General features: G+C 42.3%; 1 protein-coding gene across 1 annotated transcript; it reads right to left on the bottom strand.

Moving 5' to 3' along the window:
• Positions 1–462: 462 nt before the first annotated feature.
• dipk1c (divergent protein kinase domain 1C) lies at positions 463–19413 on the bottom strand. Its single transcript, XM_083695956.1, has 4 exons — positions 19139–19413; positions 8362–9087; positions 3135–3299; positions 463–1420 (listed from the first exon to the last, which is right to left on the bottom strand). The coding sequence occupies exons 1-4, from the start codon at positions 19346–19348 to the stop codon at positions 1157–1159; spliced, it is 1365 nt and encodes a 454-aa protein (XP_083552082.1). The 5' UTR covers positions 19349–19413; the 3' UTR covers positions 463–1156.
• Positions 19414–19456: the final 43 nt, after the last annotated feature.

A 19456-nucleotide genomic window follows, 5' to 3' on the forward strand; every position in this document is an offset into this window, starting at 1 on the left:
TATACACCCTGTATACACCCTGTGTAGGCCCTGTGTAGACCCTGGGTTCACCTGCGGCCAGGGTTCACCTGCAAGCAAGATGTTACAAGCCCTGTGTCACACTCTCTGTACCCCGAGAGAAAAGCACCCCCCCCCCACCCCGCCCCGCCCCTGGCTTGGAAGCCTGCTTAGTCTCCCGCTGTGCTGTCATGATAAACCAGCTGGAGAGCATTTGGAACCTGATCTACATGGAAGCCAACCCAACCGGGGGAGACGGGGCAGGGGAGTATCCATCCGCGCACGGTGCGGTGAATCTTTCACTGGAACGAATGGTGAAACAACTCTTGGTGGGAACCAAGTGCTCTGTCTGATCTTGCTTCTTTCCTTGTCAATTAGCCTAGCCTGACTAGCTATAAAGCTACGCTGAAACAGATATCGGAAACATTTTGCGAAAAGAGAGATATGCAGAGTCCGGTAGAAGTGTCACAGGTGTAGCTTTTTATTGATCGATTGTACAAAAGCTGCTGATGAAAATATCTACATTTATCTTTTCATGACAAACATTAGTCCAGTAAGGGTCCATTTCAATGCATGTGCTTGACAAAGTATAGTTGAATGCAACTGTACTATCTTAGAAATGGTAGATGACTGTTTAGTGTGTGTGTTAGTATAGGTACAGTCAGGGTAGCATCACCATTCGTGCACCATTCTTCTCTGAGACCAGCTAAACCACAGGATCCACCTCACAACTTAGGGATATGTTCCCGGTGTTAAAGGTCTTTTTTTTTTTTTTTAGCTTTCCCCGCTGGCAATTTGAAGTGACTGGAAACAAGTTCGGCTTATAAGCAAAGCAAAGGCAAACGTTGACATTTGCCAAGGCTTTCCGCAGACAGTTTACAAACAAGCAAGGTGCACCATTTTTGTCCGTATCACCTTTAAATGATTGTCTCAGATAGACAATCAAACTTCCTCTCCCATAGTCTCTGGTAGGAGAAACAATGCATCTGTAACAGAGATGGTTTGGAGCCATGTTCAAGTGATGGGTAACCTTGAGAAGCATTTACATTTATGGCATTTAGCAGCCAATTTAGCTTTGGCAGAAGCCAATGCTTTAGCTCATTGGGCTAACACAGTCTTATCATACGCAGGCTTGAACCCAGCCAGTTGCACATCTGTCTCAGAAGTTCAGTGACGTGTGGGCGTGGCCTTCCACTTCTGCACCTCCATCACCCTTCGAGACCTGGCCCTCCTGGAGGAGGCGCGTGAGGAGGCCTAGGAGACGCTTCTGAACGGCGCTGCTCCTCTCCTCCTCCTCCTCTCCCCCGAATGTCTCTGAGCACTCCTGCACTGCCTTCTGCAACTCGACCTGTAGAGGGAGCCCTGCCTTGGCACCCAGCAGAGTTGGAGAGAACCATGGTCTGAAGATCTTCTCACAGATCACCTGGAGAGGAGAGAGAAAGAGAGGGGTGACTCAGGGTCAGGAAAGGGGTGAGGGGGAGTGAGAGGAGAGTGGGTAGGAGAGTAGAGGGGAACAGAGGATGAGAAAAGAGAGGAGGTGAGAAAAGGAGGTGACAGATGGAGAGCAGAGGAGAAGAGAGAGAAAAGAGAGGATATGAAGAGATGAGTAGAGGATGAGAAAGGGGTGACAGACAGAGACTCAGAAAGTGGGGGAAGAAAGAAAGGAAAAAGACAAAGTAGAGTGGGGGGAGGTGGGGGCTGAGGTTATCCATTGTGAGCACGACCCCTCCGTTCCTCTGTTCTTATGTCATTATCACCAGACCCATCAACATCATCAGTGATATTCTTATTACACGTCTGTTTGAAGAGGACGGGAGCCCGAGACGCACTCGTCTCCTTGACCCCCTCACCGTTAAACACAAAGGCTTCATTGTCCCTGGATGGCAGGATGTACAATGGAGAACCAGGGGTCACTGGGGGTCGCGATAAGTGATTCGGAGGTTTCATTCTCTCAGCCACCTGTGGCCTTGAAGTGGACAGGGGATGCATCTCAGTAGTCTAAAGTGGCCTTCCGTCCTGAGGATCTCAGTCATGTTGCCTTCACCTGTCCTGTGTTCTCAGGCCAGTACAGAGGAGACAAGTAGAAGAAGCCACTTTAGACTATTGAGATTCAGCCGCATCGTCTGGGAGCTCCTCTCTTCTAAGCGCATCCGGCGCTGACGACAGCTATGCCCACGTATCTATTGGATCCAGAGTATCTCAAAGACTGGGTGCTGAGTTCCCATATGTGTATTGTGATGGTGATGATATTGAGGTCCTCGCTCACTCTTTTCAGTCTAGCGTGCCTTTGCCACTGTGGTTACAGTTGGAACACATTCCCCTGCATGATCATCAATCGTTAACATTCCTCTCTTCATTCAAGGCACACAGTTATAATTATAATGTTGAGCAACCAGCCCATTGGTTTGTTAATTAAATAAAAAAATAAAATTAGAAATACCTCATTGGTTGTTTTGAAGGAGGATATGCTAGGGGTGTAAAGTGAGTTGGAAATTAAAGTCAACAAGGTCCCACCGCATAAACCCCACTAATCAATTTCAGCCTTCAACACGTGGGCGCAAAAACCACTCAGTGCAGGCCTATCCTTGAATTTCAGCACATCGTATTAAAAATAATCTGTGGTTGTACTACTGCAGGCAACCATGAATAAACCCAAGGGAAATTCATTGTGCAAATGCTGCATTTGGAATTGTTGTTGGTATGGTTTCATTGCTTGTCATTGCGAAAAGTTTGTGTGTTCACTATGCCTATAAATACAAATCAAAACATAATCCCTGGTGGTCTCCAGTCTGTGTTAGCAAGTAGAAGAAGGGCTCACATAGCACTGTTCAAATATACAGTATCCAATAGGCTAGAAATATTGGCGAGTGACTGTTTTTTTTTTTAAGAAAATAAACAAAAAAGCTTATCCATTCCTGAATGGCTTTATTCAGCCGGAGTGACCTACATTTTTCAAATATATGCAAGAAACATTGGCAATTGCTAGATGACTTTATACAGTAATTGTAAATAAAATAAAAAATATTAGCGAGCGACTGTGGCTTCTTTTACCAGGGATGCGCGGTAGTGGGGGTGATTACCAGGGAAAACATCTAATAGTTTGTAACTCTGATAGTTTGCTGTATAATCACACTAACCTGCAGGTTGCTATTTCGCCTCTTCGAGCTGCACTTGTGCTTCTTCAGGTTGCATTTGGACATGCAGTCGAAGAAGCTGCAGTCATCGTCGTTGGTGCAATTCTGTTCCAGAATGTCTCGCATCTTCGGTTCAAAGAAAGCCATATCCACGTCTATAGCAACCACCTGAAGTACCAGAAAATACCAATTCACCTCAGGGAAAATACCATTTGAAATAGTTCTGCAAACACAATGCAAACAACCAACAGTATACATATAGAAAGGCGAGAAAATGTATCTTTGTCTACTACATTTAACCAAAAGATGACATTGAGTTATTACAGTGGTTCCAGGGCTTTCAACCACCTTTAAATGACACTACTGGGAGATTTTGAATTGCTCATTGATGGCTAAGAATACATTTGACATTTCTTTCTCAGTTCTCACTCCCTGCTGCTTATGCTGCTTAAGAACTGTAATGCTGATTCATTTTTATGGTATGGAGATAGACAGGCGTCTTTGTTCAAGAAATGGCCCATGGTGAAGTGTTTCATTGCATCACGTACAATCAAACACAGATGATTAATAGGAAACATGGTGGGACACGTCGTTGCCATATTATGAATAAAACACAGAGACAGTTTGAGTCCTAGCGATCAGGGATAATATGAAGTCTATGCATCTCCGCGCTCTCTCATCACGGCCTGTGTAATCAGTGTAGACTTTTAAAAGCAGGAGGATCAGATAGAGAGAGTATATTTGGTGTCTTGTCGATGACTATCACCACATAGATAGGACAAGCGAGAGGGTTCACTCGGCATCCATTTAGGTCCGCGGTCTGTGGAAAAATAAGGACTGGGCCATTTTTTCAATGCTGGAAAACAATAGGGGGGCTTATTGTTCCGTTTTATTAATGTTTGCACATTGTCCTTATTGGTGTTAGCTTAACGTGTGTAATGTCCAGTGATTTACGGCCTATTTGTCGCATAGGATAAAACATGTTAGCCATCTAAAGTACCAGTCAAAAGTTTGGACACACCTTCTTATTCAATGGTTTTTCTTTATTTTTTAAAAAATTATTTTCTACATTGTAGATTAATATTGAAGACTTCAAAACTATGAAGGAACGCATATGGAATTATGTAGTAAACAAAAAAGTGTTAAACAAACCAGAATATGTTTTATATTTTAGATTCTTCAAAGTAGCCACCTTTTGCTTTGTTGACAGCTTTGCACACTCTTGGCAAGTTTGTGTCCAAAGTTTTGACTGGTACTGTACATCTATATGTTAAAAACAAAAAGGTTTGTGCCAAGCCTCTCTGCGCATGCCTGCAGTGGTCGGTTGCTAGTTTCCGGGGTGGACAACGGCTACCATCGGATTTCGAGCCACTCAACCGTCTTCCAATTATAAAAACATCTTTGCTATCACACACAGTCACTTTTGGTGCAACTAGGCAAGCTGGCCCTGCACAGTAAATGCTCTTTCTAGTGCCTATGTGTGACATACATTTCCAGTCCTCTGGTCTATTACTATAAAATAAAAGTAAAGTATCACATAAAAATAAATAAATATTTGTTGATAATTTTTTGACAGAGCCATAGATAATATATACTTTACTTTGATGGAATATTGTACCCCTGAACATTATTGGCTATATATGGCTCTGTTAAAAGCTTTCCCCTGGGGTTATATTGTAAATAAATAATGAACCTCTTTATTAATGTTATAGCAGGCCATGCATGGAGAATAACTAAAAATGCTCCAAATGGAGACCTTGGCTTTGCTTTCACGTACTACCAAATTAGGCCAAGGTTTATTAAAACGTTGATAGGGACTCAGGGATATTTTGTCAGATCTTAAACTCTTGCCAACAAACACACTGCAAAATCGAAGATGTTTTTCTTTTAACCGCCTATGCTAACTTACTAATGATTACCTGAAACAGAACCTTAAAAAATAAACCGATCTCACCCCTTAACATTGACCAAGAAAATAAAACTGTGAAAAAGGTACATTTTGAAACTGTGCAAAAGGTACATTTTAATTGGCAGGATGATTGCTTTGCCTGCTAAATGGAGTGGTGGTTATACCCTCACCTGACACTTTATTAGGAACACCTGCACACCTTCTCATGGTGGAGGTGGAGGAACACCTGCACACCTTCTCATGGTGGAGGTGGAGGAACACCTGCACACCTTCTCATGGTGGAGGTGGTGTAATGATGTGGGGAATGTTTTCTTGGCATGCTTTGGGCCCGTTAATACCAATCAATCATCGCTTGAATGCCACAGCCTATTTGAGTATTGTTGCTGACCATGTGCATCCCTTCATGGCCACAATTTACCCATCTTCTAATGGCTACTTCCAGCATGATAACGCACCATGTCACAATGCAAAAGTCGTCTCAAACTGGTTTCATCAACATGACAATGAGTTAAGTGTTCTTCAGTGGCCTTCCCAGTCACCGGATCTGAATCCAATTGAACACCTTTGGGATGTGGTAGAACGGGGGATTCACAGCTTGAAAGTGCACCTGAACAATCTGCAGGAATTGCGTGATGCAATCATGTCATCATGGACCAGAATCTCAAAAGAATGTTTCCAACATCTTGTGGAATCAATGCCATGAAGAATTGAGGCTATTTTGAGAGCAAAGGGAGGCACTACCCAGTATTAGTATACTGTTCTAATAAAGGGAGGCCCTACCCAGTATTAGTATAGTGTTCCTAATAAAGGGAGACCCTACCCAGTATTAGTATGGTGTTCATAATAAAGGGAGGCCCTACCCAGTATTAGTATAGTGTTCCTAGTAGTGTTCAGTGAGTGTATAATCAGGAGGCCTTTAGGAAAATAAGTGATTCACAGATTCAGATGCCATTGCCATTGTGATAATAGGGTCTATTAAGCAGTAATTCCACATAAATTATTCATCATAAATATTGTCATGGGTAGGGGGAGTTGTTAGGGAGTGCCAGCAAACCCCCTACCAAGTGACAATGTTGACGATAAATCACGGCCTGGAGGGCGTTATTGCTTTTATAACGGTTACACAACAAACCAAAAAAATTGCAAGAAAGCAATGCTTCAAGTATTTATTCTGTGATAGATTGTGGTGGTTTCTGCCCTGCGCTGAGAAATACAGTTCCCAAAACTACGAACACTGTCAAGGGAACCCGATACACAAATCTACCGCAGGGAGTGATGTCATAATAGTTGATTTAACCGTGGCACTGTTGTTATTAAATTCTAGGTTAGATTAGATTCTAGTATACACAGATCTATGTCTCCTCTCGTAACATCTGCTGCCTGTTGTTTCTAATTAGCCTACGCTAATTAGAACAGGTATTACAGGTATATGCGGGCTTGTCTTTTTCTGATGCTGGCATAGACGCAGACACGTTTGCTCTTCACCTTGCTTATCATCTTGCACTTTTTGTAATGTTAAATTTAAAGTAAAGAAGTTGATTTTTGCACCTCGGCTTCCGGCCTCTTTCATAGACGGTTGGAGTGCCGGGTGCCCTTCTGAAGTGAACTTCCAGTACAGCATACAAGTGCCTTCAGAAAGTATTCAGACCCCTTCACTTTTTCCACATTTTGTTGTAGACAAAAGATATTAATTCCAAAATGACATGAACTATTATCCTGGCATTAAGATGGACTCAATTCAACTTACTGAGTGATTTGTTGATGACATTTTTAGCATTTTAGCTCATTTTAAGAGTGTCATAGCAAAGGGTCTGAATACTTATGTACATGAGGTATTTCTGTATTTCAATTTTAATACATTTAATTTCTAAAAACCTGTTTTCGCTTCGTCATTCTGGGGTATTGTGTGTGGATTGATGGCAAATTCCTTTAATTTAATCCATTTTAAATTCAGTCTATAACACAACAAAATGTGGAAAAAGTGAAGGGGTCTGAATACTTTCCGAAGGCACTGTATGTACCAGCCCAGACGCACACCCTCATTTTTGCTCCTCTATATCAAGGACATACTTTTCTCCATCCGAGAATATAAAGATGTAAAATATTGGCATAGCTGCTAAAGCCAGCCAAGTTGGATACAAATACACTGGTATATTCAAGGACTGGAGATAAAATATGTCAACAGAATTGATTGCACAGAGAGCGTACTCTAGTACGCTCTCTGTGCAATCTAGTTTGTCAAAGTTGTATGGAAATCAAGTGATGGTGGTGCCAGCTGGGGAAACAAGTTAGACATTGTTGCACCCTTTATTGTCAGAAATATACATTTACTATTATGTGTAGCTTTTGTTCTACGCTCATAATTTCTGTCCATGTTGTAAATCACCTTTCAGCATGAAAATAAAAATGAATTTGTCACCATTTGAATGTGGAACATAACGCAGGAGTAGCCATCTGCGCCTGGTTGTCAGTTTCTAATTGGCCATTAATAACCCACAGTAGGCTTCAACATCTCGACAGAGAAGACAGACCTGTGCACTATTGAATACAGAGAGGAACGAGGCATTTCCTTGTATTGCTATGAGAGTTTCCAGGGTTACGGTCAAATTAAACGCAAACTAATAGAATGATGATTAATGGCACCAGTGGTTGTTTTTGCCCTCACGGCAGTGATTACACAGCCAGAAGCCTCCTCATTTCTCACCCTCTGCGTCTCTCCCTCATCAAACTGTTTGCCCTGTATGGATTAATATGCCTCTGTGGTGTGAATAAATAAACTACATCTGAAGCAGGCTGTAAACCCGGCAGGCCTGTGTTTTTTTTTTCTATGTTTTAAATGGCCACACTACCACTTAGACCACCACAAGAACACCACTTAGAATGCATGGCTATAGTACGTGGTTTCGTTCTATGCAGTGTGCTACAGAAACAAGGCCTTAGTGTAAAAAGGGAGCTGAGTCTCTTATTGTTGATACCGGACCTGATCTCCTTCTTCAGGTGGATCAGATCTGTGAGATACTCAGCTGCTCTGGGCCTGTATGTAATGACAGCTTCCCATCCCTTCGCTTTAGCTTTTTCTGGGAGAACGAGAGCGAGAGAGAAAAACCCAAAACCACATACCTTTGAGGTGTGTCTGTGTCTGTGTCTGTGTCTGTGTCTGTGTCTGTGTGTGTGTGTGTGTGTCTGTGTCTGTGTGTGCGTGTGCGTGTGCGTGTGCGTGTGCGTGTCTGTGTCTGTGTCTGTGTCTGTGTCTGTGTGTGTGTTGACCATATTAGGTTGGGGAAGTGAGACGTGCCTTTAAAGAAACAAACCCAGACTCACCGTGAGGTCCTTCCTGATAGCAAAGTTCTCTGGCTTGATGTCACACAGGTGTAGGCGGTGGGAGAAGTCATTCTCAAAGTGCCACACCATCTCCAGGAAGCTCAGGGCGATACGGTGCACCATATCCCTCGTCGTCCATTCTCCATACCCACCGGAGGGGCCCAGGGACGGGGAGGACAACCCCCCAGAGACAGACACCTCGTCCAGGGAGAAAATGTTCTGGTCCCACGCGTGTCCGGCCGACAGATATTCTACAGCATAGAAATGTCCGCAGGAGCCCAGCACCTTGGCCACGTGTGTGCTGAGGTCCTGGAGCACCCTGAGGAAGGTGTACTCCTCCTGCTGGAGCAGGGACCAGAGAGAGGCCAGCTCTGCCCTGGAGTAGGGCCTCCCTCGCTCCCTCAGCTTTTGGCCCCACAGTGGAGGCAAGGAGGTGTTGGTGACCTCCAGCCCCAGGGAGTTCCTGATCTCCAGGGTGGCATAGAAGACCACGTCCAGGGGAGAGAGCTCCTCACCGGGGTCCTGGTACTCCAGCAGTCCCAGGCTCTCGTAGGAGGAGAAGTTCTCCAGCTTGGACTTGAGGACTACGGGGGAACCGCGCCAGCGCGCCTCAATCACCTTCTTGCCGTTCTCGTAGTAGAGGCAGCGCTTGTACTCCATGTGTCCACTCACGCACAAGTCCTCACACAGGTCCCCGGTCAGGGCACCCTCTCTGTACTCATCACACTGACGCACACACACACACACACATACACACACACACACACACACACACACACACACACACACACACACACACACACACACACACACACACACACACGCACACACACACACACACACACACAGGGGAGAGAATACACACTTCTTTAAATAGGCAGGCTACCACACAGGCTATGGGTCCCTAAACTAAACATTTCGGGGGCCCCCAACGTCACACCCACACATTTGATAGATGTGTTCTAAGGTTAAAGTCTCCTGATATGCCACAATGACACCGATATTGAACGGTCAAAATACCCTTATGTGGCTTTAAATTTACTGCTGCAATTTATTCACATACAAAGCTTTTTGATCATACAAATTAGATTACATTACACTCCCTCTCCCTCCATACATGTACACACTGCTCTCTACATCTTGGCTCCGTCAGTTAATGTGATAAGCCTCCGTACATAGGTATTGTATATGGTCCAGGGGTTGGAAATGATTAGTGTAACCGGGGGGATTATAGAGAAAATCCCTCTGTGCCCATATTCATGTAAACAGCTGTCACAGTGAGTCTGCCAAGACTTGGCTCAACAGCTAATGGCCTTGACTGTGTAGCGTTAGCTCATTAGCTGTAGCCGTGACTCCCACATCACCGTCACTCACCATGGTTTATTTGTCTTCCCTTCAACTCTCTTTATTTATTTTTTTAAATATATGTTTTTAGGGCATTTCTGCTTTACTGGGATAGAGACAGTAGAGATTGACAGGAAGGATGGGTGAGAGAAAGAGAGGAGGGATGACACGCAAGATAGGTCGATGGCCGGAATCGAACCAGGGACCTTGCGATGATATGGTATGCGCCTTAGTGTGCTACGCCACTGAATGCCCATGTTGCTCTGTAACAACTATGCTTTAAATTGCTGTACAAGGTACTGTGTATTGGAGCAACATTTTTTTTTTGCAAATTGGTACTGTTCCATGTGTAGCAATGTGTAACCAACTTGTAATTGAATTCAGCCAATTTAATTTCAATTAAATTCAGTTGTGATGCATGTAGAGCTAACTATACAGTACCAGTCAAAGGTTTTGATGACAGCTTTGCACACTCTTGGCGAGTTTGTGTCCAAACCTTTGACTAGTACTGTACATACTAATTAAACCCTCCTTCTAAAGTGTTTCTGACATTAGATACGTAATGTGCATTCCATCGGCCTCATACTTCATGCTTGTTTTAGCAGACTCTGCTGCACCTGTCTGACTCTGCCACCTCCAAGCCTGGGTGACAGCAATCACAATCACAGTCGCCCTGTCACATGTTGTTGGATGGCGATAACACCCAGCTTACACTTAGTTAGACGAATGGTGACATGTAGTAGTGGTCCTCTGTGGCTCAGCTGGTAGAGCATGGCGCTAACAATGCTTAGGTTGTGGGTTTGAGTCCTGCTGGGACCATATATACTGAAATATATGCACTCACTGCAATGTAAGTTGCTTTGGATGAAAGCGTCAGCTAAATGGTGTATATATATATATAGTGAAAGCATCTCAGGTTCTCTGTTACCAACTTTGCTACGGCAGCACAGGCTAACAGTTAGCAGTGCTGTCTCCAACAGACATTCCAGATTCCAGTGGACCCTAGCAGCGTTTAAATAACACGCCGAAGTCTCCAAAGAGAAACTTCAAACAATGTTTAGTTGCAAGTTACGCTTGAAATGATGTTTTGATGTGCGTTCTATTGAAAATCAAACAATTAGAGTCTCTCTGGGCGCTCAGTGGCGTAGCACACTAAGGCGCATACCATATCATCGCAAAGTCCCTGGTTCGATTCCGGCCATTGACATATCCTGCATGTCATCCCTCCTCTCTCTCTCTCTCACCCATCCTTCCTGTCAATCTCTACTGTCTCTATCCCAATAAAGCAGAAATGCCCTAAAAAAAATATATTTATAAAAATAAACCAATTATAGTCTCTATAATCGATTTCCTCAGAACTGGAACTACTTCCTCTTCGTAGATTCACACACAGCCTCTTTGTTTTAGTTTCGGTTTCACCGGCCAAGCTCTCGACCTCGGAGTGATTACTGGCTGTGAACAAAAAGCTGTTGGAATCCTACTGGAATCCAGGGAGTATATGCAACCATGGATAATTGCATATTAATACAAAAGTACTATTAATGCAATGAAACAGGTTGCACAGGGTCGTCTAGTTTATAGCCGCTACTAAACTTCTATTGGAGATGCCGCTGCTACGTGTGCTGTGGCAGCGAAGTAGATAATGAAGAACCGGAGTGTGTGTGTGTCTGTGTGTGTGTGTGTGTGTGTGTGTGTGTGTCTCTCTCTGTGTGTGTGTGTGTGTGTGTGTGTGTGTGTGTGTGTGTGTGTGTGTGTGTGTGTGTGTCTCTGTGTGTGTGTGTGTGTGTGTGTGTGTGTGTGTGTGTGTGTGTGTGTGAATTACCCCTGGGCCCCTAATAGGTCCCTGCTATCTCTCTCACTACAGCGTAGGATATCTGGCGCGGAGGCCGTAAGGTCCCGGGTATCTGAACCCTGCAGTCCAAGAGTTTTGTTTTTCTTTGTTACCCTTCTCTGTGTGTCTGCCAAGTTCCACACAAGTTCCACACATCCGTTTTAATTCCTGGGATTTCCTGAGTCTTGCATCACATCAGGCTGCAGCTGTTTTTAGCTCCTGTTTGCATGTAAACTTTCCCACCATGGTGTTTGGTTGGGCTGTCTACAAGTCTGTCATGGTGTTCTTGTGTATATGTACTGTATGTACTGGATGTTATACATATGTTTATGTGTTTGGAGTCCCGTGTATATAAAGACTTTTGTCTGTCTGTGAAGTTTGGCTGCAGTGAATTCTAAAGTAGATTCTGTGTGTAGGCCTACATGGCTTCAATTACAGTTTCGCGGTCAGCCCGTTAGTTGTGAATACCCGAAGAGGAGCCAAGTTTCAGTTTTAGGACAACAGCTAACGACAACTACTGGCACCCACTGCAAGTTTGTTTGGCATTTGCAAATATATGGCTTCAATAACAGGTTCTAGTGAACTCCACACTTTGAAGTCAAAGTATGTCATAAATTAACTTTTTTACAATGATCACAGCTAACACCTGCTGGCGGCCATTAATGAGAATTAACGCCTGTCTGTTGTTGGCTGAGCTCCACAGAACTTTCCATATTGAAAAGCTCAGATACATGAACCTTAAAAGGTACAATTAAACCTACATGAATAAATAAAACATTACTCTGTGAATTAGCCCCAATGTTTACTGCACCAAATTCTCCATGCACTTCTTTTTTCACAAGTGAATAAAAACAAAGTGAAACATGTCGCCTTTTACTGTGGTCCTCTGTGGCTCAGCTGGTAGAGCATGACGTTAACACTGCTAAGGTTGTGGGTTTGATCCCCACTGGGACCATATATACTGAAAAATGTATGCATTCACTGCAATATAAGACGCTTTGGATGAAAGTATCTGCTAAATGGTATATATTATATTACGAGCACCATTCCTGTCCAATTCCTTCCAACTCCGCATACTTATCTGGACAAAATCTTATGTTTGAAATAACAATGAAATTACATGTCATTACATTTACCCTGATTAACTGAAAAACATTTGTTGTTCTCGTTTTTCTTAATTCGAGAACCTTATATTCAACGTACTACCCTGTCTATTGCAATTACAATACGTTAAATACAATAATGGAGGCCGAGGCTTAATTTCCGAAACCACTTGCGTGAAAATAACAACGAAGTACAGGCCTGTACTGTATGAAAATGAGTGAAGCAGGGTCGGTGTGCTTGTTATAAAGCTCTCTCCTCCAGGCGAGGTAATAGTTAAGTGTGGAGCAGTGTAGTGCGTCTTTGGCCTGTGGAGCGAGGAGCTGCCCAGCTTGAGAGCTGGTCAGTGTCGGCATCCCAGGAATGTCCTGCTACAGTGGCCTTAGCTCTTAGATTCCTCACGGAACGCTGGAAAAATGAGGCTCCGCTGGAACTCTCCCAGAGAAGCCCTCTTGTTCCCCCGTTATCCCACAGACAATAGTATAAATATATACATTCATTGTAGCCCACATTATCTACATTTGGCTCCAATTGCTGAGTGAGAACATTAGGGAATTATTCTGTGCTTGCTGGCAGCCAATGTAAGCCAATACTGTAAATCATCAGATCATAATTGCTCTTATTGTGTTGAATGTAGATGGGAAGTGGACGTTATAATGTCTCTTTATTCTAAACTGAGAAGAACAATAAATACTTTCATTTCCAAGGATCGGGTGGGTGGGCTGGTTTGCGAGAAGTCCAGTTCACAATGAATAACCCACAGTTTTCTTCAGCTGTTGAATCCAAGTCATTCCACAATGTTTTCAAGAAAGTAAATTTCAGTGTATTTGCAGAAAGATAGTTGATAATGCAGTCTGATTGACATGATACCATATTGTACAGTACACATCATACTGAGCGGTCGTAATACAATTCTACATTGTCATTAATAATCAATGACATCATTCGCAATGAAATACGTGACAGAGCGAACAGAACCCAAAAACAACAGCAGGAATAACGTTGCTTTAGAAACATTGAAAAAGTATTGTAACTATTCCACGAATACAACCGTCATTTGACTTCACATTCAAACGGCCTTGGCAGCTTTCCCGCCCTCTAGGCCCCACCATCTGCGTTTAAATGCACGAATAAAGGAACCAAAAGCATGGCTAAGCCTGGGAGCAGGAAGCTATTAAGGTGTGCAGTATAAAGCTTAAGGGGTTTGTTCAACCAACAAAGCCTTCCAAAGACCTGCAAGGCTGCTAACGCTGCCTGTAGTGTCTACAACAGATGGCCCTGTTACTGTTTAAAAAGAGGACACACACACACACACGCACACGCACGCACGCACGCACTCACGCACACACACACACACACACTACCATTTCATAGTGATGGTCTCAGAATGTGTTTGTTGGTTTAGCATGCCTGAAAACTTCAAATATTTCATAGTTTGTCGACTACAATGGGCCACCATCAGGCTGATGTTGTGTATTTGTTTGAAGCTATTGATGCTGTTACTGTATGGCCTCTGGCTTGTACCTTTGAAACCTGTCAAACCTTTGAAACCTTTATGCTCATCTCAGAAACCCCATTCTCTGTGGTTAGGTAATTAACTCCAATAACTATACTATTATCTCCAAGCCAATCTATGACAACATAATCTATGACAATATAACACCATATAAGTATAAATGTAAATAAACATTTCAATTTAATTCGATTTGTATGGTTGTGGCCTTGGGCCTGCACCTTGGAAAACTGCCAAATCTCTTGGTGCAAAAGGAAGCGCAGTCTCGAACATCCTACCGTGTCCTCTTTGTGGTAGATAATTGATGGATAACTTATAGACACATACATGTTGCAGCCATTCAAGAGAGTTTTTGAGGACAGCTTGATACTGAAGCTTTGACTTTGACCTGAGGACAGCCTCAGAAGAAATTACTGTTGTTGAATGATTTTGTGTGAATGCTTTACAGAAAGACAATAGTCATGAAAACAGCGATATATTTTCATATCACCTCAGGGTTCAGAGGTTACGTGGTGTTGATCTAAACCACTAAGTACCTATCTCCGGATGAGAAGTGATGCAGAGTTTCTACAGTGCTTTCCCTCCCCTAAGCTAGACATTCCTCCCAGCCAGAGACATGCCTGAATGCAGATCAAAAAACCATAGCAATATTTGGACAATGTTAGTCATATCGCCTTTCCGTCAGCAGTATGGGGCATTTGGATTTCTCTATTTGACTGGCAATGTAACTGTGTTATGTGAATAGATTCAAAATAACCTCCAACGATGCATAATAGAACAAATATCCTTTAATCTATCTTCATCATTTAATTAGTGTAGCATAACATATTGATTTACCCTGTAGCTTTAGAAATTGATATGGATTTAATGGTAAATAATCTAGAATACAATGAAATGTTGACAGCATTCATAGGCTGCTGCAATAAATGTTGCAATAAATGTGAAATATATACATTGTCTGTAACATAAAGGTAATATCTGTGCTTTTCACAAAATTAAGTGGTAAATACTAAAGGAAGTATGGTAATAAGGTGTTTTATATGAACCATAGAATTACCTTACCGTATAATGCAATACAAATACGCAAACAGTGAGTACTGTAGGCTATATATCTTTTGAGTAATAGACCAGTGAATATCTCATTATGAAAATATTTTATATCCTGCTGCTAGTTCACAGTAGACAGTAGACACAGTAGAAAGTACAGTAGACTGTAGTAGACTAAAGCCAATTCAGGTGGACCTCCTTGTGGTCCTTGAGGAATAAATCAACTCATAAAACAACTCTATAGGGTTAACCCTAACCCTAGCCTGAACCCTAACCCTAACCCTAACCCTAACCCTAACCCTAACCCTAGCCTGAACCCTAACCCTAACCCTAACCCTAACCCTAGCCTGAACCCTAACCCTAACCCTAACCCTAACCCTAGCCTGAACCCTAACCCTAACTCTGTTCCTCAACATATCTGAACCTCAGACATACTGTATCTGTCACCGACAGCAGGAAGGAGGCGGGTGGTTTTAGTACCATGCTCCCAGCCCCAGTTGACAGTACAAATTAATATATCATTGGTCAGTTTGACCTTTAAAACATCTATCCAAACCAGGGTGCATTGTGGGTAGGAAAGAACCTTCTGACTGACTGACTGTTGACCTGTTGCCATGGGCAACATGCCAAAAGGGAGGAGAAAACGAAAGGCCAGTGTTTGTCTGTTCCATGCTCATTCCTCGTCTCTCTCTGCGATACACTCTACAAGAATGGCTGCATTTAAAGACAATCTCAAAGTATGTCTGTTTTATTTACGAGGTAAGCGTTCGGCAGAGATTAAGTTGTTGGTGGATGACTGGAGGCGACATGGAATCATCTCCCTCTGTGTTGTAATAGAAGAGCATCAAGCTATCATCAGCTTGTGGCGTATTTTGTTTGTGTGAACCTCCCTCTGAGATGACGTGCACAATGTTCAAAAGGGAATCATTTCGTAATGCCATTTTAAGCTATCGGCATGATAGTGTTTTCCTTTGGAATATGTTGTTTTGTAATACCCGTTACTTTCCTGGCCTTTTCTCTTCCCACTGAACTTGATCTCTGTTCTGTCTCACTTACATTTATGGCGTTTAGAAGACGTCTTTATCTAAAGCGACTTACAACAAATACATTTGTCTAAGTAAGTGAATCATCTATCCATCAGTCATCATAAGATAAAGTAACCTATGCTCAGACCAGGGGCCATAGGCAGTCACAATGCTGGTCTCATTTACACCAGTGTTCCCCAAGTGATGAGACAGCCAGCTTCCCTTAGGTCAATGCTAAAATAAATAGTGAATATGAACAGGCCACATGACGGGTCACTAGCAAACTCACAGAGGTCACCTCTTAATTAGAGGCTTGATGATTATTTTTTATTGTTGTTGTTGAATCAGGGGTGTTAGTGCTGGGCTGGAACAAAAGGGCCAGGACTGAAGAACAAGGCTCTGCTTTTTTGGTCCAGTTAGGAGGCATACTGTACAGTAACTTCATACGGTTGTGTTTTTGTGGTTTGGTTGAAAGCGGGTTCGTGGCCCCGACGAGACAGAAGGGCGTAACATTTCTCTAGTGAACTATCATTGCACTCACAGTAGACAACGCAGCTGTGGTGTTTTGCTGTCTGGAAGTCTCGCCTTGACATAGTCATTTAATATAAAAAGAACAGAACTACATTTACATTTTACATTTATGGCATTTGGCAGACGCCTTTATCCAAAGCGACGTACAACAAATACATTTGTTTAAGTAAGTGAATCCTCCATCTAACAGTCATCATAAGACAAAGTAATCAATGCTCACACCAGGGGCCATATATAGTCGTAATGCCAGTAGGCTATTTTTTTTATTATTATTATTATTATTTATTTTATTAGCAGGAGAGAACTTGTACAGGGGGGTAGCGGGGATGAAGAGGTCTCTAGGGTCGGGGTTAGGGTTAGTATAGGGGGGGTAGTGAGGGTGAAGCGGTCTTTAGGAGGGTCTGAACTGAGTCTGATTATATGAAAAACAGAAAGCCCTTACAGTAAATTACTATACTATTATTTCTTACGCAGTAATTTCGCTGGCATAAATAATAAAGAAGTCAAAGCAATCATTTGTGCATTATTTTTTAAGATACTGGTACCTCATTAAACATTGAATAACTGAGTAGATTATCAAGGAGATCGGTCACATTGGTAATGTAATTAAATGTACACTTGTTATTAGTTATTTTAAAAAAACATTATTTTACTAATGGAAATAGACCAATAAATATGTCTCCGTGCTAGAGTATACTGTATAATAAAGATTATTATTATTGTTAAGAAATGTTTACATTTTACATTTTTGACATTTAGCAGATGCTTTTATCCAAAGCGACTTCCACAACTACATTGACTTAAGATCTTGCACAGTTGTGGGGTGATACTGTATGATGATGGTTAGCTGTTATGAAGTATACTCCAGGTTATAGGTTATATTACAGGTGCGCTTTATAAAGGGTTTAAAAAATGTTTAACTGGTTTGATTATTTGTTTATAAATCATTTAAAAACCATTAACAAAAACAGTTATAATTCATTAGTTAAAATTTATTAAAATAGTTTGATAGCCGCTTGGTGCCTGCCAAATAGTTTGCTTACACTTAGGCACACAGTTATCAGCAGCTATCGAATAATTTAAACTAATGAATTACAACTGTTTGTTAATGGCTTAATAAGGATTCGTAAACAAATAAATCAATAGGTTTAAACTAGGTAACAATAATTTATTAACCTTTTATAAATAGCACCTTAATATAAAATGTTACCGTTACACATTTGTCAATCTTTAATGAGAAATAGAATGTCTGTCTATCCCTATCCTAGAGAGATTTGCAGCCTGCCTTCACAAGTGACTGGCTGAAATGTCATTTCAACACACATTCAGTACAGTGTGTAATCCACTGGTTCAAAAGGAGCTTTATGCAAACTAGAACCAAGGGTTAATCGCAGGAAGCATGAACAGCCTTTTGTTCAAGTATAAAGAAACACCTTAAACTGTTTAGCCAAGTTCCTAAGTCTCTAATAACCTTGCCCACAGGCTATTGCTGCTGGGGAGAAGGGAGGGAGGGCTGGGCTGTGACATTAAGTCTCTGGTCTCTAAAACCTTTTTTGAGATTTAAAATATTTATCTACGTAAAACTGCTACCGTCCAAAATTGTGAGTGCAAATATAAACACATGGACAATTGTTTACTAGTAATTCACCATGTATAATTATTTTATTATTACCATCAACAATTACCGATACATGTTCTCTGCTACTAAATGTAATATACCTTCATTAATAAGGTATATTACATTTCATTGGTAGAGAGCATGGCAGAGATGTATAGTGTGTATATATATATATATATATATATATATATATATATATATATATATATATATATATATATATATATATAAAGTATATAATATATACTGTACTTTATAAAATAGATAAATCTAACAGTAGAGTGGTGCAGAGGAGGTTAGACAAGGAGACGAGAGAGTGGGGGAGAGAGAGAGAGAGAGAGAAGAGAGAGAGAGAGAGAGAGAGAGAGAGAGAGAGAGAGAGAAGAGCCAATGACATTTGTTGAAAAGGAAGCTGTTTTGAGTTGAATTATGGCGTTTTGTCTGTTAGAGCTCAGTCTCCTCAGGTATATTGATGTTTTAGAGCACTACTTAGAGTACTATGACGTAGTCCATCAGTGCTCGTGGAATTGTCAAAGACACTTGCTTGATTTCATCACTTTACCCTCAGAAAATGCGCTGTTCGTTTGAGTATGTCAACATTAAAGTATGACAGGCATCGATTGTCATGCAGGCCACAACAACACAACAACCCTCGTCGTGTTCGTTTTTCATAAGCATACACAGACATACTTTTAAGTGTGTGTTTGAATATAAACACACCAGACAGTAAAACAAACATCAAGAAAAAGAAGGGTTCGTCCACTCACCACTCTCTGCAGTATCCTTTTGCTCTTGTCGTCCGTGCAGTAGTCAGACAGGATTGTCCTGTGGAGGAACACCAGTCCATTGAGGAACAGCCAGGAGCCGAACCAGAGCAAAGCGAAGATCAGCGTGCTCTTCCGACACGCCTTCAGCCCCAACCACCTGAGCAGGCAACCCCCCCGGGCCGGCCCTACGGCCCTCCGCAACCACCACATCCTTCCCCCTGACCCCGCCACCACCCAGACCAGCCTCTGCCCCCCCCCTGGAACCGCTCAGGGGTGTGTGCTCATCGGCCGTGTCTCAGCCCTCTCTGGTATCTGGTA

This window comes from Argentina silus (genome assembly GCF_951799395.1).
Source record: "Argentina silus genome assembly, chromosome: 1".
Lineage (NCBI taxonomy): Eukaryota > Metazoa > Chordata > Actinopteri > Argentiniformes > Argentinidae > Argentina > Argentina silus.